The 25212-nt window shown below is 37.1% G+C and overlaps 3 protein-coding genes across 9 annotated transcripts in view; 1 reads left to right on the top strand and 2 right to left on the bottom strand.

The window, feature by feature from the left end:
* Positions 1 to 20582, bottom strand: part of grin2ba (glutamate receptor, ionotropic, N-methyl D-aspartate 2B, genome duplicate a) — a 50720-nt gene extending 30138 nt beyond the window's left edge. Inside the window, exons 1-4 of one of the 7 annotated variants that reach the window (XM_055195164.2) lie at positions 16549 to 16969; positions 15580 to 15916; positions 6867 to 6964; positions 6480 to 6553 (exon numbers count right to left, since the gene is read on the bottom strand). The gene's annotated coding sequence lies outside the window, so the exon portion shown is untranslated. Of the gene's footprint in view, positions 1 to 6479; positions 6554 to 6866; positions 6965 to 7051; positions 7070 to 15579; positions 16970 to 20526 lie in introns of those variants that run through there. The other 6 variants (XM_055195165.2, XM_055195168.2, XM_055195169.2 and 3 more) reach the window with 6 other exon arrangements.
* On the top strand, positions 19232 to 20237 carry fmc1 (formation of mitochondrial complex V assembly factor 1 homolog). The gene is made up of 2 exons (XM_055195171.2): positions 19232 to 19481; positions 19945 to 20237. The coding sequence occupies exons 1-2, from the start codon at positions 19350 to 19352 to the stop codon at positions 20146 to 20148; spliced, it is 336 nt and encodes a 111-aa protein (XP_055051146.1). The 5' UTR covers positions 19232 to 19349; the 3' UTR covers positions 20149 to 20237.
* A 1242-nt stretch (positions 20583 to 21824) lies between the features above and the next one.
* wbp2nl (WBP2 N-terminal like) lies at positions 21825 to 24890 on the bottom strand. The gene is made up of 8 exons (XM_055195170.2): positions 24696 to 24890; positions 23598 to 23706; positions 23365 to 23503; positions 23196 to 23288; positions 22924 to 23088; positions 22757 to 22837; positions 22374 to 22459; positions 21825 to 22219 (listed from the first exon to the last, which is right to left on the bottom strand). Exons 1-8 carry the CDS (start codon positions 24752 to 24754, stop codon positions 22166 to 22168), a joined length of 786 nt encoding a protein of 261 aa, XP_055051145.1. The 5' UTR covers positions 24755 to 24890; the 3' UTR covers positions 21825 to 22165.
* Between the last annotated feature and the right edge of the window lie 322 nt (positions 24891 to 25212).

Raw genomic sequence — 25212 nt, 5'->3', positions numbered from 1 at the left:
TTATATGGGAACTTATCAATCATTTGTCAAAGGTCTGCAGTACATTTACATTCATTCAGTGAGCAGATCAATTTAAAAGAGGAGCATGATGAGCACCAATACTCACAGTAAAGACACTTTGTCCAGTAGTATCTCAACAAAAACACAACAAAACTTCACAGGAGATCTGACAGTAAGAGAAAAAAGATCAAAAGCACAGATTGCTGGACTCTGTGTAACCCTGTGTTAGTTTGTGCCCCACTCACTCTTATAGTAATGCCTGCTTTCTGTTTGGTAAACCAGGGGCGCCGTTAGGGGGGGTTCAGAGTATGCCAGGCATATGCGCCCATTGAGTGTGCTAGGGGGTCCCACCGTCATCACTTTTCCATTTTTTTTATTGTACACTTGTAATTATTAACACTGTAGTAAAATGTAAAGTAAATTAATATAAAACCATGTGAGTGACTTTGTGTTAAGTAAAATTGAGACACTTTTAAAAAACAGCTGCAAGCATGACCTAGTAGATGCAATTACATTTTTGGCGGTTCTGGTGGTTTTTAATTTAATTGTGTGGGTATGGATATTGGTAGGCAACATTTTGGTTTGGGATCAGTTTGGTGGGTTTGTTATGCAAAGTTACCACAAATAGTCGACAGCCCTAAAGTTTTGGCATTTCAGGGTAAGATCTCACATGCCACTAAAAAGTGTTCATGCTGATCTGTAAACTGTATGTTTCATGAAAAATGAAAAAAAAAAATATTTGTGTTAATACAAAAGGACAGCAAAAGCTTTATTTAAGGAAATATTAGCATAGCGACTGCTAACAACTATTGCATTTCTAAAACGGACAATAACTTAATAGGCGTAGTTAAAAATATTATTTTCTAAATTAACATGAAATAGGAGAATTGTCTAAGCCATAATTGAGTTAAATTTTAAATGACTAAGAACTGGTTTTAATGTGACAGCGCATCATTTTCAAAGTGAAAGTGATTCATTTTTATTCAGTTTTGCAACGGAGGTTTTGCACAAAATAGTAAACTTAGTGCAGCTATTATAAACGCTATATCAGATTGTTTTTAACATGTAATAGAGATTTTACATGTTTTATATTTGAAGAGTTTCATTGCAAAACGAGATAAATCCATTTTTTAACATTTTTGTCAAAACATGTTTATTATTATGTTATCATGTTATTATTTTGTTTTATAGTGCTACTTAGCTGTATTTTTGTAAGTTATGAAGGTTTAAATCAAAACAAACCAACTGCAGTTGAATTGATATTAATTGGAATGCACAACCAAAAAACCGAGATTTCTGAAACAATAAAAAAAAACGGTGGTTATCTCGTATTGCAACGAAACTCTTCATTTATGTTTGAGTATTGTTGATTTAAATATTGTTGTAATGATGTTAATGTTTTGTTTTAATTTAATTTGATTATTAAGACTCTAATTTTAAACGCCATATATTGGGCGTTGTAATATGACGGTACAAATGAAGTGGGTCATAAGACATAACTTTCAAGTTTAAATTAAGTTTTGTTTGCTTCAAATGAATTTTGTTTAATATAATTTGTCTCTTAGTTTTAATCAATGTTTTGTTGATAAGTGTTGTGAATATTAAAGAAAAAGAACATTAAAAAGAACATTGTGCATCTCATTACGTAACAAATATAAACTACAGCAATATACTACCAAATGCCAAAACATGCAGTATTATCTTTGTAATGATATATAGTGGTTGTTGGATGTGCAAAATCATATTAAATTGCACAGAAATTAAATTTGCATGCCATCAGCAACACATTTGATTGCGGCATGCTTTTGACTTCAACGTCATATTTTAAACTTTAGCAATTTCTTTTTTTGCAATTTCTGTGTCACTGGCGAAGTGCGTGCGCGGGCGAAGCGCACACTTTTAAAGAACAACTTAATATTAATTTTAATTTTGCCGGTCACGCTTTTTTGTCATGAGCGGAGGACGGAACACATACCACCACACGCACAGAGAACAGCGACATAAAGATAATATAAGTTATTTGTTGTTGTTTTTTGTTTTTGTTTTTTTGTTTCAAAGTTTTTTTTATTGATATTTGTATTATCACATGCAACAATCCCCCAACCCTCACCATAACTAGCGTAGCGTTCATACTGTCCATTGGTTCAGATAGAAAAACTGAGCAAACATATACATTAACAAACAGCATCCAGCCATAAAATAATATGCACTTATACTTGGAAGGGAAAAAAAAAATAATATAATAATAATAATAATAGGAAGAAAAAAAATAAAAAAGGGGAGAAAAAAAGAAGCTATAATATAAGTTATTTGGTGTTTTTCTGACGAAAACAGTCAGTTTGTAAGAACATTTTTAAATGGACTATAAGATCATCATCAATATGAACTCTGAAGAATGAACTATTATAGGCTAAACATAATTGTACACATTTCACTTCTAAAACTGCGCAGAAAACTCGACAGCCGCGACTTTCAAAGCACTTTCCATAGATTTCCATATATTCAGAAATGCATCTCCATTCTTCTTTTAGTGATCAATTTAAAATCACGTGAATGTTTTCTGCCTTTCCAGATTAAAATGCTATTCGTTTTTCGAATAAATCTTTTTTTTTGCTTCATGCATTTATTTTTTGTTGCAAATACGACCTGTAAAATTAAATAAACGCACTCAACTGAGTAATTTTATATAGCTACACATTATGGTATAAAAATCAAACAATCATCTAAAGGAAGGGGCCCAAAATTCTGTCTTGCATACCCCCCTTGAAACTGTTCATTACGCCCCTGTGGTAAACCTGAATATTTATGCTACTATATGAAGAATTAGGTTGCAAAACGCGTTAAACACCTTTTTTTTAAATGAGTTACTGCCAAAATCAGTATTATATCAGGTCAGTATTTAAAAGTAAATTCTTAAACAGCCAGTAAGATGTCAATTTTAAGCATCCTATCACTGTTTATAAATCCCGGACAACAGGTTTAAATGCATGCAAGGTCAAAAAACATTTTCTCAAAATATACATTTAAAATTACCCCATTTCTCAGAGATCCCCAAATGATTCGCGTGAAATGACTCAGTCTGCCTAAACCCCACCTTTCAGTAGCCTACTCTGCTCTGATTGGTCAACTGACAGAGTGTCTTTGCACAGATCACAGATCAGTGGCACAGACCAACAATAGTGCAACATGTATTGACCTCATGCTAACATGATTTACTGAGAAGACATTGTCAACATCAATACACATCATTCATCATTAATCCAGGCAATAACAACGACGATTGAAACTAACATTTTACACTCATTTAAGCATTTATGTAAAATAACCGGGTCATAGCAAAACCGTAAGTGAGCATGCGTTAGCCGTTTGCTAACGTGACTCTCTGACAACGACATTATTCATCATTAATCCAAACAATAAAAATGCATTTTAAACTCATTTAAGCAAGTATGTAGCTATAATCATACTTACAGGTTGGGTTAGGAGACGCATGTTGTTCCAAATAAAGTGGGTACTGAATCATCTTTCATTAGGTATGTTGCTAAAATTTTCAAAATGGTTAAATGCTAAAACTAGTTGTTCAGATAGAAAGAGCTTGAAAAAAAGCTTTTAAATGAGACCAATATCATGTTTATGGGTTCAAGAATAACAAAATACTGGCCATTTGAAACTCGAAAATCATCACTTTATTTTGTCCCATGTTCTCCATTAAAATTCAAGAAAATGTGTAACCGAATCATGAAAATTATGAAGTTTTTTGCTTAAACTTTTTACATTTTTGAGATATTGACCTGAATCTTTCAGGATAAGCTGTTTGCCAGATCCTCTAAATACTACTTCTGAAAAGTCAGATATATAAAAAAACAAACCACTAATTACAACAAATAACACTACTTATTCAGTCTATATACAGACATCTACTACATGGCTATACGGCTGCTTCCCATTCTTTGTCCATTCAAGCAGATTTGGGTGGAGGTAAAACTCCCGTGGTCGTCGTTCAAATTTATTAAAATTTCGTTCACTTGTAGTTTAGCAATTAAACTAAATGTCTTTACTCAACTTCAGCAAAAACAAAGACGATTTTACAAACAACAGACTTTGGCGAGCTCGCACGGCCAGTAGTTAAACATGAAAGGTGATGACTGAAAACGAGAAGGTACCTATGCTTCTTCTGGTGATGTTAACAATAAAAACTCAGAAATTTCGCCATCAACAAACCAACTGAAGCATTATTTTCCACAACGCCGCCCGCCGCCTGAGGAAATCTTGAGTTTCGTTGAGCGGAACCAAAAAGTCCGCCGCGACAGCGGAGTTAGCAACATGACGCATGCGTCATCACAACAAAAGTTATAGTTCAGCTCCTTTAAACGAGAGATAACATGCATATAAACATTCACCACGAGAAATGTTTCAAACTATATTGACGCAGTTATCAGGAAATGATAAATGAGACGCATAAACAATGACGCACGTGCTGTAGTGAGGACGCGCGTGTCATGGCAACATGAAGTTGGTTCAACTCTTTAAAATGAGGGAAATTGGACTGAAGCAGATATCAGGTAAGTTAACTTGTCATTACCGTGCTGGAGCGAGATCATTCAGCAGCATAAAAGAATATCGCGACACGTGCTCATTTGAGCTACAATAAACAAAAATGCCCGCACGTCATCCCAACAAGATATATCGTTCAGCTCCTCAAAATGCGGGTTTTAAATGCATATAAACAATCACGATGAGAAATGCCTGAAAACTGTTTTAAAGCAGAGATCAGGGAGCTCCTCAAATATCCACTCTGAAGCTGAGATCATTCACCATGCACGCGAGTGGTTTCTGGAGAGAGAGAGAAATAATAAATAATATGCAAACTTCAGACGCTGCGTAGAAGAGAGGGCAGAACTTGAAGTCAACGAAAATCGAGCAGGACCAAAACATTTTACAGCTGATCGCTGTGAAAAATGTTAAGCGACAATGTCAAGTATAACTGCAGCAATGACAGTGTCCTTAATATGACAAAGTAAGTGTTTTGATGCCATTTATGTTTAATTTTAACAGTGTATACCACTAGTCAACTAAATGAATATAACATGACAAAGATAAATGCACATTTATAAATTGATTCAATCGATTTATAGCATTTTAAAAATAAACTTTTAATTTTTTTTGTTTTTATAACCTAAAGATGCTATGTGAAAGTTTGTAACAGAAAATAGTTGTTTTCATATTATCACTTTCTTGGTATAGAAAACACATTTTTACCGAAAATAGTTCAAATGGATTTATTGTGTTTTGGAACCAAACTCTTCATATATATTTTCATTTTTCTTAATGATTGTATTGCTGTTTCTGACATTGTTATCCACCAGTACACTTAAACCCTTTTCACACAGAGCATTGATCCCAAAAAATGACCAGTGCAGTCAAATTATGTGTTTGGTGCATCATGTGTGTTGCTCGTCCGAGATATGCTTGCACATGAGATTTAGCAAGTATCTGGCCAACGCTTGTGAATCATAAACCCTTTAGACGTGTCTGTAGCGGGCACGTGTTTTGACATGACACGTGATGCACATGGTTGACATGACGCAACAATCACATATTTCACCACGATGACTAAATACATGTTGTGACGAGCATCGCATCGTGTGCGCTTGAAAAGAAGTCACCGGCAGTTTGGGTGAAAGCAAACACGTCCAGTAATTGACTCTGGGATGCAGGAACAATGCCGTAAGGGGCGTGCTGTAGTGAGGACGCATGTGTCGTCGCAACAAGACGTTACGGTTCAGCTCTTTGAAACAAGGATTTAAATGCAGATCAACATTCATGACAAGAAATGTCTGCAAACTGGACTGAAGCAGAGATCAGAGAGTTCATCACTATCAGAGATCATTCATCAGCTTGACAGAACTGAACATACATTATAGTTTATGATCCAATCAGGGAAAATGCAAGTTTTATCAAAAAAGTGCACAATTACAAATACAATAAAAGGTCTTCATGGGATACATCTTTTACAATAGACGTCTTTATGTGGCGTGTGTAAACGTACAAACAGATTCCAGAAAATCACTGCCAGTGTGAAAGACAAATCCAACACACATATACTGTCTGTGAAAAAGACTCAAGATAAATGATATGTACATGTTAACCTGCAGTATCTGACAGTAAAGCCCATTCTCATCAGCACAGCAGTCAATAAACGAAAGCTTAATAATGTTGACAGCAACTAACTAAAGTGGCCAAACCCTGACAGCTTGATATAATCTAACAGCAATGACAAAACAAAGACAGAACAGTGTGGATTTAACACAGATTATCACAGATTACTGAGTGTGTGTGTGTGTGTGTGTGTGTGTGTGCGTGTGTGTGTGTGTGTGTGTGTGTGTGTGTGTGTGTGTTATATTGTGTGTTTGTGCGTGCGTGTGTGTGCGTGTGTGTTATATTGTGTGTGTGTGTGTGTTAGTGTATGTGTGTCTCACCTTGTGTGTTTGCAGCTGAAATCTCACTCCTCCATCTCAGATACCACATGATGTTGTAGCGCTCTCATACCCTACTGCACACACACACACACACACAAACACACACACACATCAGTAATTGATATTGTGGGAAAACATTTTAAATCATTGTTTGTTTTTTATGAGTTATTATCATGTATCTGTTCACCTCAATATGAAAGAAATAATCAAGGTAATGAAGCTATTATCTGACTTTTGTGTCTTTGTTTCATCGGGTGAGTCGATGCTCATTTGTTCATGGCTGATCTAACGGTATCAACGATATCATATTTACATGGTATATGCATGTAAGGTGTTGTATGTGATTAAGATGAGCTGCTGCTGATGGTGATGTGATGACTTCTGTACCTGTGCTCACTGATAACAGTCCTCTCAGTCACACCGTCTCTGTGCTTCTGGCAATCTGTTTCTCTTCTCATCTGATGAGCTTTTGTGTCTCACAACATCTGTAAAGAAAGATGAGATCTGTCACATCTTAAGAAAGATACTACACATGTCATAACTTACGAGTCCCTGTTTAAATCCTAACTCACGGTTTGTCATGATGTCATTCTACACCACACGATTCAGCGCCCTACATTATAAAAGAAGCAAAACCAGCGGCTGAAATCAGACATTTGTATTTACATTTACTTGTTCTTATATGTGACCCTGCCTGTGACAACTCATTTACAGATTTCTATAAACTCATCCCACTTTCATGTCACTTTCATCCTTTGCCGGCCTGCTTTTATTTAATATGATTAAGCAGCACTACAGCATTGATGAGCAGGTGATGAGAGTCTAGCAGTTATAAACAGGTGTGAATGTGACTATACTACACATAAACATCACATAACACACACTGTGTTTCTGCTCATCTCACATTATCTCTGAAGAGATTTATAAAAGACAGATCAGCTATACTGCTCTTTTCCCAGATAAACACAAACTCCTGGAGGTGTACCGTATGCGGGGAGAGTCACGAGCAAAAACACACACACAAAACATTATCTCACCGGATGATTCACTACATGTCCCAGCATTAAACAAACACACGCACATCTCCACTGCTAACCCAGATGAACAAACTATATTTATTCTTTCTATAAGGCTGGATTCTTTAGGAAGCTGAACAAGCTTAAATTTCCCTCACAAACAACAACACAATCTTTGGTGAAGTTTATTTTGTGTCAGCTCTTGGTTGCTGTGTGTGTGTGTGTGTGTGGTATTTCGGTTAATGCCCATATAAGGACTTCCACTGGACTTCCTGCACTGAAATTCCCATAAAAAATAAAGCAAGACCGTTCAACGCACAAATCTCTTATGTTCGAAAAATACTTTCTGAAATTTGTGCGAACTCTGGCCACAGAAATACTCCATCATATATACAACTACTTTTTCTGACTCTTTGTCTATTGTTCAGCAATCCAACTCTTAAACTGTGTTAATAAGTCAGAAGAATGCATGAAAAAGCTTTAAAAACAATATCAGCTTCTCACAACATTTAAATGACAAGGTAATCTCAGTGTAAGGACCAGATGTCACAATCATTTTGATATTTTTGGCCCCAATAAGGAAACAAGCTTGTAAATCAAACACAATGATGTTTATTTGAAAATAGCAGAAAGTTTTCTGTGAGGGTTAGGCGATAAAATAATCATTGATTTGTATTAAAATAAAGTCAAATAAAGATGACTGTTGTTACAGAATAAGAGTAAATAATGTTTGTGTGCATGCAGCGGTGTTTGTCTTCTCTTCTACTCGTCAATGATGTTTTTAATATTGATGCTGTCTAACTGTTTGATCTTCTCCTCACTGTTTTTATGATCCTCTCTGTGCTGTTGTGCTGGACCGGAGCACCCTGTGAGTGTGTTGATCACTACATAGATCACTGACCCAATGTCCCAAGAGAACTAGTAAATAAATGAACTCATGTCTTATTTCATCTCAGGTGTGATTTCAATATAGGGGATGGGAAGCTTCAGTGTCTAGAAGCATTTGATTGGACAGGAAATTTGATGAGAAGCTGAAGTGTAGGATGATGCCATAAAAATTCTTGCAAAAAATACTTTTTTATGCATAACCAAAAAATGAGATTTCTGAACAATTAAAAAAACGGTGGTTATCTCGTTTTGCAACGAAACTCTTCATATATGTATGATTAAGCCTTTCATGGGGACTTTAAATTATCTTTTTTTTAAGTTATTTTACTAATTGAACGTACTATAAAGGGCGATTTATAGTCGTGCGTAGGTCCTACGGCGTAGCTACGGCGTAGGCTATCCGTAGCCTGTGCGTAGCTCTGCGTAGCCTGACGCGCACCTCACAAAATTTCTAACAGCGCGTCGGCTCTACGCGGACCACAAGCGCTGTGATTGGTCCACCACAACCCCTCCCGTCAGGTAAAAAAAACTGCGTCATATGTATTTCCGTTTGAGACGATGAAAACAAAGATGAGCCAAGTTGAGCAGTGATTTAACTCAAACTGAAACATAAGTCTCTGTTTATTTACTTCCATCATTGCTGGTCTTCTCAAATTATACACAATAAGTTGCTATTTCTTCTTCGTTTGTGGGTTTACTTGCTTAGCTTCTTCTTCTGTGACGACTTCTGCTGCTACTGTGGTTACACGCGTGATTACTGCCAACCAGCGGTTTCGCGTGTGTTTGCACGTCGACGCGGACGGCGACGCACAAGTATAAATGAAAACCGACGCGGAACCTACGCCGTCGCTGCTACGCCGTAGGACCTACGCACGACTATAAATCGCGCTTTACTTTGATAGTGCACATTCACTGATCCTCAGGGCAAATTTTGTAGAATCATGTGTCAACATGAACAGAATGACAATAAATTAATTTTGAACTTTTAAATCAGCAACAATCAAACAATCAACACAAGCGCATGAGGCAACATTATATTATAACACACAGTTAACACAACAAAATCTCACTTTCAAAAAACCCTGACAACACACAAACATAACTTCTTCTCATCTCTATCAGCTGAACAACACGTTTAATTTCTGACTCTTTTCGAGTTTGGCAGTCAAAGCTGCACATTCGGCAATATTAAGCTTAGTCAGCATTACAGGCTTTAGATTATTTTTTCTTTTTCTCAAGTATATACATAGAAATCACATCTGATTTGTTCACTGATCCAGGAGAGTCATTAATAATAAAGTACATTTCCAAATACTCTGCTGTATTGTATTGAATGATAATAGTTCATATCAAGTGGAACGGAAAAAAAAAATTAAGCCAAATGTGTAAAATATTGTGTGATTTGTTAGTGTATAAAGGAGAGTGTGAATCAGCCAAAGATTTATTACTGACAAACTCAATGTAGACTCCAATTACTTTGATCTATAGGTCTGCAACTAATCATCATTTTCATAATCAATTAATCCTGCCATTATTTACAGATTAATCCAATAATCCAATAATCAGGCAGTTATTTTCAGACTAATCGAATAATCGGGAGGTTATTTTCAGCCTAATCGAATAATCGGGAGGTTATTTTCAGACTAATCGAATAATCAGGCAGTTATTTTTAGATTAATCGAATAATCAGGCGGTTATTTTCAGATTAATCGAATAATCAGGCGGTTATTTTCAGATTAATCGAATAATCAGGCGGTTATTTTCAGATTAATTGAATATCGGGAGGTTATTTTCAGAATAATCGAATAATCGGGAGGTTATTTTCAGCCTAATCGAATAATCGGGAGGTTATTTTCAGACTAATCGAATAATCAGGCAGTTATTTTCAGATTAATCGAATAATCGGGAGGTTATTTTCAGCCTAATCGAATAATCGGGAGGTTATTTTCAGACTAATCGAATAATCAGGCAGTTATTTTCAGATTAATCGAATAATCAGGCGGTTATTTTCAGATTAATCGAATAATCAGGCGGTTATTTTCAGATTAATCGAATAATCAGGCGGTTATTTTCAGATTAATCGAATAATCAGGCGGTTATTTTCAGATTAATTGAATATCGGGAGGTTATTTTCAGAATAATCGAATAATCGGGAGGTTATTTTAAGCCTAATCGAATAATCGGGAGGTTATTTTCAGACTAATCGAATAATCAGGCAGTTATTTTCAGATTAATCGAATAATCGGGAGGTTATTTTCAGCCTAATCGAATAATTGGGAGGTTATTTTCAGACTAATCGAATAATCAGGCAGTTATTTTCAGATTAATCGAATAATCAGGCGGTTATTTTCAGATTAATCGAATAATCAGGCGGTTATTTTCAGATTAATCAAATAATCAGGCGGTTATTTTCAGATTAATCGAATAATCAGGCGGTTATTTTCAGATTAATCGAATAATCAGGCGGTTATTTTCAGATTAATCGAATAATCAGGCGGTTATTTTCAGATTAATCGAATAATCAGGCGGTTATTTTCAGATTAATTGAATATCGGGAGGTTATTTTCAGAATAATCGAATAATCGGGAGGTTATTTTCAGACTTAGGCTGGGCAATGTGGCAAAAAATTAAACCTAGATTTTTTTTCAGAACATTTGACCAATTTAACTTTCGATTTTTTTACTAGTCAACTTAAAACATAACTACAAGAATACTGTTATTGTTACTTTAATAACATTTATTTAAGATGCATGAACATCTGGTTAAAGAAACTACAGTTTTAATACAAGTGCACTAAAGGAGAGTTATCAACATGGTATAAATATAAAAGGAGTTCACTTTTTTAAAATATCTATGCAGAAATTAGGCATTGTTTAGAAGTATAATGGTAGCCTAAATCAGAAAACAAGACCTAAAACCTACAGTATGTTCAGGCATTTTTGTGTTTTCACATGTTAAACCAAACAAATCAACTATTATTTCTCTTAACTATTCATAACATTCTCCTGATTTGTTTAAAATTTTATATTTATAATTTGTATAATGTATGTTATGATTGACATCTTTTTACCATTATTAGTTTGTGAATCATACATTTCTTTCACTGTTCTGCTCACGCTGTTCACCTTCCCAACAAGGACATCACAACAACTTTTTGTAAAGGCTAGTATTTACTGTATTGTTTGCTCTGACCGTTGCATTTTATTCAGACGAGCACTCTCTGTGCAGACACAGCACATCATCTACACTGAAATAGAGCGCAGACATGTTTCATATGCAGCTATAATTCAGCAGGTATAAATGTCACGTGAGGTTTAGGTCATGGTTTCAGTCATCTGTATCTTTGTTTGTTGCTTTTGAAGAAAAGAGCTGATGGACAGAACGCAAACATGTGAGGGAGAGATCAAACATGAAGAGAGATAACTGTGCTCCACTCTCTATTACTTCTCCTACAGCATACACAGAATAAAAGCGCATAATCATTTACACTAATTGGTTTTGGAGTTCCACAATTTTGCCTGACTGGCTGCAGTTTCATTTTCAATGCAGTATAACCCTGCTGTGTAATCAGATGTTTCACTTTGACTGTAACAATCTTCCATTCAAAATCTTCATTCGCCGATTTAAATCAAATAAAAATTACGTCAAAGCGTAAATTTGAGTAAATCGAAAAAATCAGTAAAATTGCCCAGCTCTTTTCAAATTAATTGATTAATCGGGCGGTTATTTACAGATTAAACCATTAATTGGATAAAAATCAATTCAATTACAATTTCACTTAATATAGATAAATCAATCCCTAAATTGGAGTATTCACGTGTAGAAGACGTATACTTTAATAAGTGCAAAAGCCACACATTGAGTTGTAATCTTTAATTTTTATATTTTAAGACTTAAATAACATGTTTGTCCAGTTTTTAAATAGTAAAATTTCTTTTAAAAAAGTATTAACTTGATGAGTATTAACATCGTTATTAACCAAACACAGTAGCCAATGATTTCCTCCTTACTTTAAAACAGATGCTTAGTTTGTGGTTCATACTATTATATATTATAAAACCCAACAAAAACAAACAAAGAAATCCTGTCATCATCCTATTGTCATGTAACTCCCGCTGCTCTTAATCTTGCCTTGCTGTTTGAAGAAAAAGCACCTGAAGCCCCCATTCAGACCGCTAGCGACTGGCCAAGCGACATGATTTCATTCATTTTAATTCAGTTTCAGTAACTGTTGGCGACAGGAAGTGGGGCAACTAGTTGATAATTACATTCGGTGACAATTATTTTCATAATGAATTATTGATTTTATCAATTAGTTGTAGCTGTAACGGGTCCTACTTAAACTCACCCAGAGTGGGACCCGATTCGGTGAGCGGTACAGCATTGGGGTCTGCGCTATAACAAGGAGGCTAAAGGTCATGACCTCTAACCTCTGTCATAGGGCAGCCCTTGAGCTTTTACTTACTGTACAGCGCTCACTCACCAGCTGGCCCCTAATATAAAGCATTATGTGTGTGTGTGTGTGTGTGTGTGTGTGTGTGTGTGTGTGTGTGTGTGTGTGTGTGTGTGTGTGTGTTTGTGTGTGTGTGTGTCAGTGGCGGTTTGTGACTGCTCATCTGAATGTGAACCATGTGCATCACGTGTTTTGTCAAAAAAAGTGCTTGCTGCACACGAGTCAAAGCCGTTTATGATAAAAGAGACGCTCACGTTCACAAAATACACACAAGAAACTCCCTTAACACTAAACTCTGATTACACATGAGATTATGTGAGTATCTGGCAAACATGAGCGTCTCTTTTATCATAAACCCTTTAGACGCGTCTGCAGCAGGCACTTATTTTGACAAGACACGTGATGCACATAAGATCACTCGACACGCAGAACACATATTTTGAAATGACGAACCACACACATGACAGGCTACATACATGTTGTGATGATCTTCGCATCGAGCGCCCTTGAAAAAAGAAGTCACGGGACGCCACTGGTGTGTTTGAGGGTAAAGTAGGTTATTTAAAGTAAAAGTTGTATGTGAGGTGGAGGATTCAGAGTTTGTGCGCTACAACACAGACCAGAGGCAAAAGTTCGGCCCATTTGGGTCGGCCCAGTTTCTTAAATTGGGACTGCGCTCAACTACCTGAATGTGGGCCAACTCTCTCTCTCTCTCTCTACACAGTGAAATGTTTAGCAAGTCTTCATGGGGAGAAAGGTAAAACAGACTCTGTTACTACACACTACATTCATCATGAAGAATCAGATCACAGCAGATCACCTAAAGCCTGAGGTGTGTTGTCTTTCTGCGTCTATCTCATGCGCGCAAGCGTCCACACAGCAGATACGCGCGGATGGACATGTTCGACACATACGCAGTACAAACATTAAGTGTGGATGGCTCTTCACTGGACTTTAAAACAAAACTAAAAAATTTTGGGGTGATCTTTGATGCTCATTTAACATTTCTTTCACATGTTCAGAACACTGTTAAGACATCTTTTTTCATCTTAAAGGTATTGCTAAATTGCATTTCATGTTGTCAGTTCCGGTTGCTGAAAAGCTGATCAATATCTTTGTGTTTTCTCGCATTGATTATTGTAATGCTTTATTGGTGAGGGTCCCAAACGCTACTCTAAATAAACTACAGCTGGTCAAAAATTCAGCCGCCCGAATAGTGACTGACGCCAGGATGAGGAATCGCATCACTCCAGTCTTGAATTCTTTACATTGGCTCCCTGTCAGATATCGTCTGGACTTTGAAGTTCTTATGCTTACATATAAAGCTGTAAACGGTTTGGCTCCCTCACTGAGCTTTTAGTTGTCTACACACCCGTGCGTGCTCTGCGCTCCTCAGAAACTGGTCTTTTAGTTCTTCCTAATACCCGTTTTAAATATATGGGTGATGGTGTTTAGTCGTGTTAGTGTTTTTAAATCCTCCATTAAAGCCTATTTCTTTAGGGTAGCTTTTACTTCAAATTAATTTCTTTTAACTCACTTATTCTGATAGTATGTTATTATTTTGTGTGGTTTTATATTTGACTTGTTTTATGTATTGCTTGTATAATTGTTTGTTTCTATTTTCTCTTGTGCAGCACTTTGAAATGCTACTTTTAAAGGCGCTATAGAAAATAAACTTTATTATTATAACAATTATTATTAAATTATTTCTAGTGGGATATTCACATTATCACAAAACTATAAAAAATTGACTATGTAAATGCTTTTTATTCTACTACATTGACTACGCCAAAAGGTAAGATTAGATTACACAAATTGTTAAGAGATACGCAAAACACCGCGTGTTGAGGACATTTGCTGGTTAAAGCCGCACTAAATGCAACAAGAACAGCATATTATTTACACATTCAGTGACAATTGCAAAGATAAAAAAATTGTCTAATTGTGTAAAATTAACAAAGTTATTGTTATCATCTGGTGATGTGGACGCTTATATAGTTATCGCTTTAGTTATAGTTAAAGTGTGAATGACCCTTCATTTAAATGATTACTCTGTCCAGCTGTCACTGATTTGCATCATTTACAGGACATTCAAAAATTCAGGAAAGATAAAGAAGAACTAGCGAATCCACAAACAAACAACAAGAAAAGAAAGAACAGAAATCAAACATTATGGTGAATGAAACACTCATTATTTTTCTGTTCTTGGAAGAAATAAAAAAGAACAAAAGATGATGGTGGGCACAAACGATGTTATTTGCCATTGTGTATGTTGTTTATAGTGAAGTTTGTCATTATCTTGTGTGTGAGTATGTGTACCGCTGACCCTCCTGATGACAAAAAATGATGTTATGTGAGGGGCGCGCATACGCGGATGGCCCAAGTATACATTGGGCTTAACTGTTAATGCCCCTCCCCTGAGGGAGATCATCAAGGTTATAGATTAAAACTCTTTCACAGAGAGAGACCCCATCTGAATCAATGCAAGACATGATTTACAAAACTAAATATTCTGCTCAGAATAATGATTTACTCAGAAAAGATGGTATGAGTATGAAATAAAGGTGGAGCAAACACAGTTTAAATGCATTAAATGATGCTGGTTAAACCAATATAAAAGAGACCAATAAACACAAACACACACACGGTTATATATTTAAAGAAGTGTATGGAACAGAATAGGCCATGTGAGGAGGATCTGACACTCATTTACACACACAGAGAGACACACACACACACTTACTGAACAGTGTAGATGTAATCCAGAAGAACTGTATAAATATCCACAGTAAAGTCCTTACATGGATCGGTGATGTGTTCACATTAAATGCAACAGAAGTGAATTCATTTCGCATTTAGTCCGATTGTAAAAAAGCAGAAAGAGTCGCGTGTGTTTGCTCATCTGGGAAAGCGTTGCAGCTCGGTGACATGAATGAGTCGATTTCCTCAGAGAAAAAGCTCAAAAGAAAAACTGAATCCAAACATCTCATCCAGTGAGACCTCCAGAAAAGACCAACATGGACGTTTCTTCAAAGAAAACAAGTGAATGATGATGGAGGGATGGAGATTTGTGCTTCTGTCTATTCAAACACACACACACACACACACACACAGTGATTATACAGCAGATCTCTCCATTACTCAATAGATTAATTACTCTACCAACACACACACACACACACACAGATTACAATCACTGCTGTGCAAATAATGCCATCATTTCATAAAGAGGTGTTGAGAAATGAATGAAATGCATCAGAGAGAGAGAGAGAGAGAGAGAGAGAGAGAGAGAATGTAATGAACAGACCAGGAATGATGCTAATACACGTAATGTAGGAAGATTAGAAATGATATAGATGATAAATGGTTACCTATTGAGAATCATATATTGCTGGATTGTGTGTGTGTGTGAGAGAGAGAGAGAGAGAGAGAGAAAGATGTGTGCAAACACACACACACACACACACACACACACACGGTGATGGACCAGTAGAATGGGGGAGAGAGAGAGAGAGAGATGATGAAGAGGATGAGTGTATTATGATCTACATGTTGAATAAATGATTATGATCCACACAGACACCGCTGATTGAGATGAGACACACGTCTGCATTACACACCGCTCATGTGTGTGATTTACAACACAGACACACACCACAGAACAACCTATCTACAATCACAACACATCACAGCTAGATAAAGACCAACTCACTGATCTCAGATCTGCCCTCTATCAACACAAGAAATTATAGGTGAGATAGATGGAGAAATAGACAAGCAGGCAGGTGATGGAGAGAGCGAGCAAATGAAAAGAGAAAGCACCGCCCACCGCCACAATGAGGAAGAAGAAGAATAAAAAACGAAAGAAAAAAGCGAATACTCCGGTCGCCTCCGTCCTGCCGCTCGTCTGGAGGGTGTGTGTGTCCCTCCTTCTGATGCTTCACGAAAAAAAAAAACACACACCTGCTCGTCACACACGGCTGTCAGGACTCACACACACTGCATCTGTATCGCTGCGCAAAACACACACACACACTCACCTCACACACACACACAACTGCTGCCTGTAAGAGAACACACACCAGACACATCTAAACCTCTCTCGCTCTCGACTGCTTCAGTGTTTAGCATAATGTTAGGATGAGAGAGAGAGAGAGAGAGAGAGAGAGAGAGAGAGAGAGAGATGAAGATTATGTCACTATGTCTCCCTCTACTGTCTGTCCTCCCTCTCTCTCTCTCTCTCTCTCTCTCTCTCTCTCTCTCTCTCTCTCTCTCTCTCTCTCTCTCTCTCTCTCTCACATTCATGAGATTGTTTTTGGTTGCTACTGAACTTTCTGAAGTGAAGTGGAGAAACTGATCAACACATATGAGTTAAAAAAAAGAAAAGATTCAAGAATAATAATCAATAACACAAAATAAACATGCACTAAAAAAACATTCATTGAATTTGCTCAGTTATTTTTAGGTAAGTGGTTGCATGCAATTACATTATATAAGTTTATATCATGGGTCTGTTGAATACTGTATTCTGATTGGCTGAAAAATGTTCGGTGGGTATGCATTATTTTCTGATAACCACACACCTATCTTTTAAAATGTCTTCAAAACACTCCGGTCCTTTGAATTAATTGAAAATAATGCACACCCGCGGTGTAACGGCACGATTATTTTCTTATAATTCAATGGCCATCATCAATTATTCCTTACTTAAATATATATGCATAATTGAACTTACTCAATAGTTTTTAGTTACCTTACAGCAATATAGTTGAGCTGAGTAACAATTAGTTACATTTAGCAATGCTAATGCTATTATTATCTAATCATGTTAGTTCTTCTATTTTTTCTAATTTGGAAATATAACGTTTTTATATTACAGCACACAATAGCAAGCTAACCATAACTAGCACTCAACTGAAACAGAAGATAATGATGGCATAAACAGTTACAATGTAAATGCTTACAGTGATCAAACAACACTAAATAACTGATGAGACTGATCTAACCAAATGCTCCACAATGGTAACCCATTTAAGCCCAACAACAAAACTCAAACTCTTTCACATACTAATATAACAACACATTAAACACTAATAAGTCGCCATCTTTTCTTATCTTAATTAAAAATGCATAAATGCAAAGCATGCTGGGAACTGGAAATCCCTGCACAGTTTTAGCAATATTACTTCTATACAAATTATTCATGTTGTCCCAACTTCAATGAGTCCATTTCACATCGGTTGATTCAAAACACGTAATACGACTAGAAACCATTTCATATTTTCATTACAACCAAAACCGATATTGTAATGGATTAAATGCAAAAAAGTTAATTCGAGTCAGAATCATTTATTTCAATGTGAAATGGAAGCGATTTATGTTTCAGAGGACATCTCTCATCTCGTCTGAGATTTAATAGATTCAGATTCATGAGATCAGATCATTATAACATGAATGCAGGTCTCAGTCTCTAAGTGAATATCATCTCATCAATCTCTGAATGAACTCATCCAGTCAACAGATCTGTTAGTTAGTTGATCTATTATTCTGGATTTGCTGAATCTGCTGGTTTAACCAGATGTGTGTAATACAGTCATAGTGATGTGAAACAGCATCTACATCTAAAGAAACACACAAACCTGTCTGTGAGCAGAAGTGTGATGCATACACTGACAGACGCTTTGTTTTGTGTGGATTTCTCGCTTCTCTTCACCTTTAATCTTCTCGTCAATGATACGTGGTGTTAACGTTCTACAAATCATCAAACACTTATAGCTTATTCTACACGCTGCTTAACACAAACACACGTGGGTGAGTATAGACGCTTTCAGCAGTAACAACATAAACAAACGGCTTTCATGGGCCACACTTAACCTCTGGTCATCTTCCACTAAGAATCAATAACAACAGTCCTGCTAGAGTAGATTATTTCTGATAACAAGCTAAATAAATCATAGCTAAAACTACACTGAGCTAACATAAGCTATAATTAAACTGAATTATTCAGGGCTTCCGGCAAAGGAAAAATGTCAAACCCCTACAAAACCAGACTGGTAAACCGGGTTTATTGAGCCCAAATTTAAAAAGTGAATCGGTCTGGCATATGATGGTTTAGCTGTTTATATCAGCAGGGATTACTAGAAAATTCGAAACAGTTCAACGTAATAACCGTTAGCCTTTGAACATGTTCATTTTTGTTCTAATAGATACAAGTAAACATTTTCCCCCACTTGCTCACACAAATCGAATCGAGTCTGAATTCTGTCCCTGCTTCTGCTGACATCACCGATAGGGGACAGCAAAGACACAACTTGAGAGAATTACTTCATTTATCAGATGAAATAACTCAATGCCAGAAGTCTGTGTCGAGGCGAGAGATCGATTCTTTGTGACCCTCGTTATAACTTTCCTGAAATAACTATTAACCTGTTGAGATCGTCTCTGTGTGTGATTAGTTCTGTCTGTCGAGTGATTTGTGACTCTGTGTTTGACTGCTTCGGTCTGTCGGTGTTCATGATGGCGTCTTTGACCTCTCCGCTGCGCGTGTGTCGCGGTATATTGAAGGAGATTCGGTTCGTAAAGGGTTCTGGATACAGAAATACTCTCGTTTATAAATATGTCCTGGATCAGTTCAGAAGAAATCAGGTAATACAGCGGTATGAGAATCTACGTCACTGCATCAAGCTAATGATCATCAATCTGTTACACACAATCTGGCTTTTTTGTTTACTGAGAATTTCTCCTTAAGGAAGAAATTATTTTATTATTATTTCTATTTATTTACTTTTGATATTCTTTGTAAATGTTTATAAAGCAGACGCCAAATATAATTGATATACTGTTTAAATGAAATGGATAAAGTCCCGTATAATCAAGACTTTGTTTTCACGATTGTTCAAATTAAATTGTCGATCTGCGCACTGTAATAAAGTCTAGCATTCATTCTTATTCATTGGAACCGAGACAGACATTGTAAAAAATAACGGGACGTGATGTCAAACTTTGTCTGCGGATCCTCTGCTGCTGTTTGGGTGTATTGGCATGTGTTTTATTTTTTATCACGTTAGTTATGTTGTTTTTTAGTTGTTAATGTGTGTTTGTGTTTTAGGTGACAGGCGCACAGTACTGCCGCGCACACATGGATGCTCTTCACGCCGCGTCCACGTATCAGTGTCTCCTGACGTCCACGCGCATGCACCTGCACCTGCACCAGGTGTATCACGCGCGAGGTGATCGCGATCAGGAGCAGATGGCGAACCTCGTGGGACTGACACTTCCGACACAACCCGGCGGGAAGGGCTGGGAGACGTGAAAACTGCGCGTGCGTGTGTGCAACTGTGGACTCAAATGTAAAATAATCTTGTGGAAATCAATTATTAAAAGGCAGTTTATGAAAAGTCACCACCATTTCCCACCCTGTTTTCATCCTCTGACTGAATTGTGTGATTTCACTTTAACAATGTTTTCTTTCTTTAAAGTACAGTCTACTGCTGATTCGACACTGTCAGCCTTTTAAACAATCTTTTTAAGCTCAAATGTGTGTTTATTCATGTCAGAGACACCCAAACATAAGTTTTTCATGAATCACAATACCAGCGGGTTTCTAACACACAATCTCTTGCGCGATGTCGTTCATAAATTAACGGATGAGTAGTTACTGGTTAGTATTTCAATAAAATACGTTACTTACAATTTGCGGGGCTCTTGGTTTAAAAAGTTGGCACTTGCAAGCCTTTGTTTTCCACAGTCAAAAAAAAGACACTGAAATCTTCCTGATAGTAAACAACAACTACTTCAGATCCAATCAGACTGAATGCACGCGGAGCGAAAGACGTAATGACGTTTTGTTCTGAGGGCAATTTTTTTAAATGAATCTGTAGTGTGACGTCATACATACAGACATTTTATTCATTTCTAGACAACCATTACATAAATGCTTTTATTATTGTTAGCTTATTCACACATATAGGCTCTCACATTTGTTAAATTATAAATAAATGTTACTACATGACTATAAAAGCTGAGTTCATTTGGTCTAAAATAGTGTGTCAGGTTTATCTGTTGAATCATTTCTTAAACTTTTTCTCAGCTAGAAATGTGATGCTTCTTACTGTATTTGGAAGATTACTTCCAATGCAATGCTGACAGGAGTTAAAGGGTAACTAAACCTCTTGTCACAGCCTGACTCCACCCACTATTTGAAAAATGCATGAAAGGGGGCAGATCCCAACTGAGGTGGAGGGTATGAACTGAGCTCATACCAAGGGTGTGGTGAGCTTGAACCTGTTTACATCACGTACTGTGGGTTCACGCCAGCCGAGTTTGAGGTGTCAAATTGGCATCTACCACGTCTAGTTTGCCGCTTGAACATTTTGAGTTTACTTGCTTCATTCGTGCGTGAAATTCTAGTCATCGAGACAACCACACAGAGATTGGCGTCATGGGATGGGCTTCTGCGACTCTTCTCACCTTTTCTCAAATCAATGAACAGCACTAATAAAGCCCCATTCTTACAGATCATTAACTAAAAATGTTGATTTAGGGTTTAGTTACTCTTTAGTACCAAGCTGATATATCATCTTTCCCAGCGCAGCTTGAGCAGGATGTAACAGATTTGTAAGGTAAGGAAACATTAAAATCATGTCTGAATTTGTGATAGTAGAAACGACAAACAAGAAGTGCTACACTGCACTGCTCAACACTTGTGTTTGAGTCTTTAAATATGAAAATATCGACTACTTACAGGCTGTGAGTCAGAAGTGGGTGGGATTATGATAATGAGGGTCGTGTCCACGTCAAACGGCCCAGGAAGTAAACTGTTGCCTACAGTCCATGTGTTTGTTGTAGTCCAATAAAACTACAACTTGCGTCATCCTTTACTTTGGGGTTTGTACCTTTTCATATCATTAACATGAACTAATACACACTTGGACACCAAAAGAAATGTAAAATCATAAATTGGATTATAGGGGATCTTTAAGAACTATTGAGAGAATATATTTATTCTATATTATTCATTCACTTGTGTACAAATGATTAACCAACTTTACCTGGATTACATCAAACAACAACAACACAACCACACAAAGCTAAATTACAGCTTCTGTGTGATATTTATTACATCATTAAAGAAATGTAGAGTTAGCAGAAATAGAAATCATATAAAGTAATCTTGTCTTTCTTACACCGTTAAATACTGAAAGTAAGAGTCCTATATAAATGGAAATAGTTGTTTATGGTCATATATAAATGCTGGAAACCTGTTTCAGTAATAATATCATTAAAACTTAAAACCCAGAAGAGATCATGAATAAACGCACGCGTCTGCTTCAGTTGTTCTTCTTGTCTGGGTTCTCAGGTGGGTAATATGGAGGAGGTTGATCCTGAAGAAACAACACAACATTCAGGAATCATTTCACACCTTCATCATCATCATCATCACTATCTATTCTTCTCATTCATCATCAGTTCACTAAAGTCATGAATTTAACAAAGTCAAAATAAAGGATTTCATCATACAGGAACCGTATTTCCCACCGTAGGCATGTAGACGCTGTGAGGGTTACTGGGATTGTAAAAGGCGCTGCTGGCCGCTTCTGCTGCTTTACCATTAACTGGAGCGACTGGAGAAAGAGAACAGATAACGTCTGAGAGACACTGATCCTGGATCAGCAGTTACCTGGGAATTAAACCCATAACCCTGGCACTGCTACACCAACTACAAAAAACAACTCAAATCTGCTCGAATTAGAAAAATGAATTTCAATTTAGATTTCACAGGAAAATTATAAACATATTTTTTTAAAATCCCGGGACACTGACGTTGCTCAGTAATGCCGTATCAACATGCGTTTACATGGATTCATTTATCAGATGCTGTAGACTCTAATGTGTGAGGAGCGTGAAGTGTTGTCGTGTACCTGGAGGGGCGCACCAGTTCTGTGGTGGTCCGGGGTATGGAGGAGGCGGGGGCATGTACATGGGAGCACTGGGATACACACCTACATACACAATATGATTAATTAAATAGAGTCCAAAAACATAAACGTGTGTCAAGAGCAAGGAAGATGAAAGCATGTGACCGTACCCGTGGGGTTGTTGTACCCTGCCTGTTGCATGCTGGGATACGGGTACGGCTGTGGCATGCTGGGATACGGGTATGGTTGTGGCATGGCAGGACTGGGATAACCATTCATCCCTTGGGCCAAACCGAACGCACCGTTATTGTTGTGACTCGCAGGAGCCCGAGATGCTGCCAAACACACACACATTATACTGTAACTATAAAACAATGCGAGTAAACTGTCTTACAGAATGATTTAAGCAGAATTAAAGAGAGATCCGGTTGTTTCGTCTCACCGTTACTGGCCAGTTTAAAGAGATGTTGTCCAAGCTCTATAGCACCTCCACTCGGGAAAGACATCTTGAAGTTTGCTTGACCTTCCCAGCCACCTGAGAGACGCACAAACACACAAGTGTCATAAACAACACAAACGCAGTGCTGGTGCATTCTGGGTAATGTGCATACCTCCTCCCTCAGCTTTGATCAAACCCTGGATGTAGTTTGCAGCAAAAACCGGCTGTTCGATGCTGCAGTTCTTCATCAGGTAATAAGGAAACATGAAGGAGCAAAACTTTTCTTTCATGTGACTGCTCAAAAACACCATCTGAAACGCACAAACACAGATGCACGCGCGTGTTAGGTGAGTCTGTGCGGCATGTTTTAGTTAGCTGGTATTGAGTGGGTCATAGATGAGTTACCCGGTATTGAGTGAGGTAAACCGAGCCCTTCTTGGTTCCCTTGAAGATGTCGTTCTTTGGTGTGACGTCACCGAAGGAAAGTTCAACGTTCTTACATTCTCGTAAGATGCTGAAAGACAGGAATACAGACAGGAAGTGAAATCACACTGGAAACAACATGTTCACTTTCTCAACAGCTGTTAGTAACTAGATACTAGTGTGTAACTTTTAGAAATAGCTCAAATCTCTTAATGTGTTGTGTTAGCAGTTCAAAGGTCATGGGTTCGATCTCCATTGATCCACTGATAAAAGACTGAATGTAGTGTCACTTCATATTAAAAAGATACTTCACCCAAAAATACATTTCTGTCATTATTTTCTCATGTTGTTATAAACCTGTATGAATGTCTTTGTTCTGATGAACACGAATGAAGATATTTTGAGCACCATTCACTTCCATAGTAGGAAAAAGTAATACTATGGAAGTGAATGGGGCTCATAAACGGTTTGATTACAAACACTGCTAAAAATATCTTCTTTTGTGTTCATCAGAACAAAGACATTTATATTATTATAGATTAATAACAACATGTGAGTGTGAAAATGATGACAGAAATGTAATTTTTGGGTAAAGTGTCCATTTAAAGCTCGTGTCAATGTAAGTCTGTTATCAATGATTTATTAAATGCAGTTCATACTTAAAGACAGAATATAATATAATAATGTTAACATAAAAGAAAGTGTCATAGTGATTTGATGTGTGTTAGTGTTGTATTGATCATTCTGGGTGTGTGTGTGTTTACTGTTATGTCAGACTGGGTGTTACTGTACAGAATGATAATGTGTGTGTGTGTGTGTGTGTGTGTGTGTGTGTGTGTGTGTGTGTGTGTGTGTGTGTGTGTGTGTGTGTGTGTGTGTGTGTGTGTGTGTGTGTGTGTGTGTGTGTGTGTGTGTGTGTGTGTGTGTGTGTCTGTGTCTTATTGCGTATTTTAATATACTTTGGCTTAGAGTTTGTTATTGTATGTTGTCTGTGTTGTGTGTTTTTATCTAAAGTTTGTGTGGTGTGTGGATGTCTGTATGTTGTTGTTGTGTATGTGATGTTTGTGTATTTGTTTGTACCTCTCTCCGGCCTGGATCAGGATTCCTCCGTTCGGGTGGTGATTTCGGTTCAGCGCCATATCGACTTTAAGCGATGATTGTGTGTTGTGTTGTGTTGTGTGTTAAGCGTGTGTATTATTATATGTGATCAGCTTGAGAAATAGTTGCGCACTTCACTTCCGACATTGGAAGACTCCGCCCACAGCCGACACGCGCTGATCACGTGCTGTGACACGGTGGACAGAACTAGAGGCCGTTTCTCAATCCTCCGGAGGTCGCATTTGTAGGCTGCATTTTTAGAATATAAACAATTATAAAGTTGACTATTATTCTTATTTAATGGTAAATTGATGTAATATGACTAGTTAATGTAATGCTCAGTTAACAGAAATAAACCCGACTTGATGACGTATGCAGCCTGCATATGCGACCTTCGGAGGCTGCAGTCTTCAGATTGAGATACGGCCTACATGTCATTTGTTTTTTATTATTGCCAAAGTGTTCAGGCATTTTAGAAAGATTAATTTATCTGTGACTA

This window comes from Misgurnus anguillicaudatus, chromosome 19, assembly GCF_027580225.2.
Source record: "Misgurnus anguillicaudatus chromosome 19, ASM2758022v2, whole genome shotgun sequence".
NCBI classification, from domain to species: Eukaryota; Metazoa; Chordata; class Actinopteri; order Cypriniformes; family Cobitidae; genus Misgurnus; species Misgurnus anguillicaudatus.
Note: the sequence above shows the minus strand (reverse complement) of the source record. Positions and strands in the feature narration are given on the sequence as shown.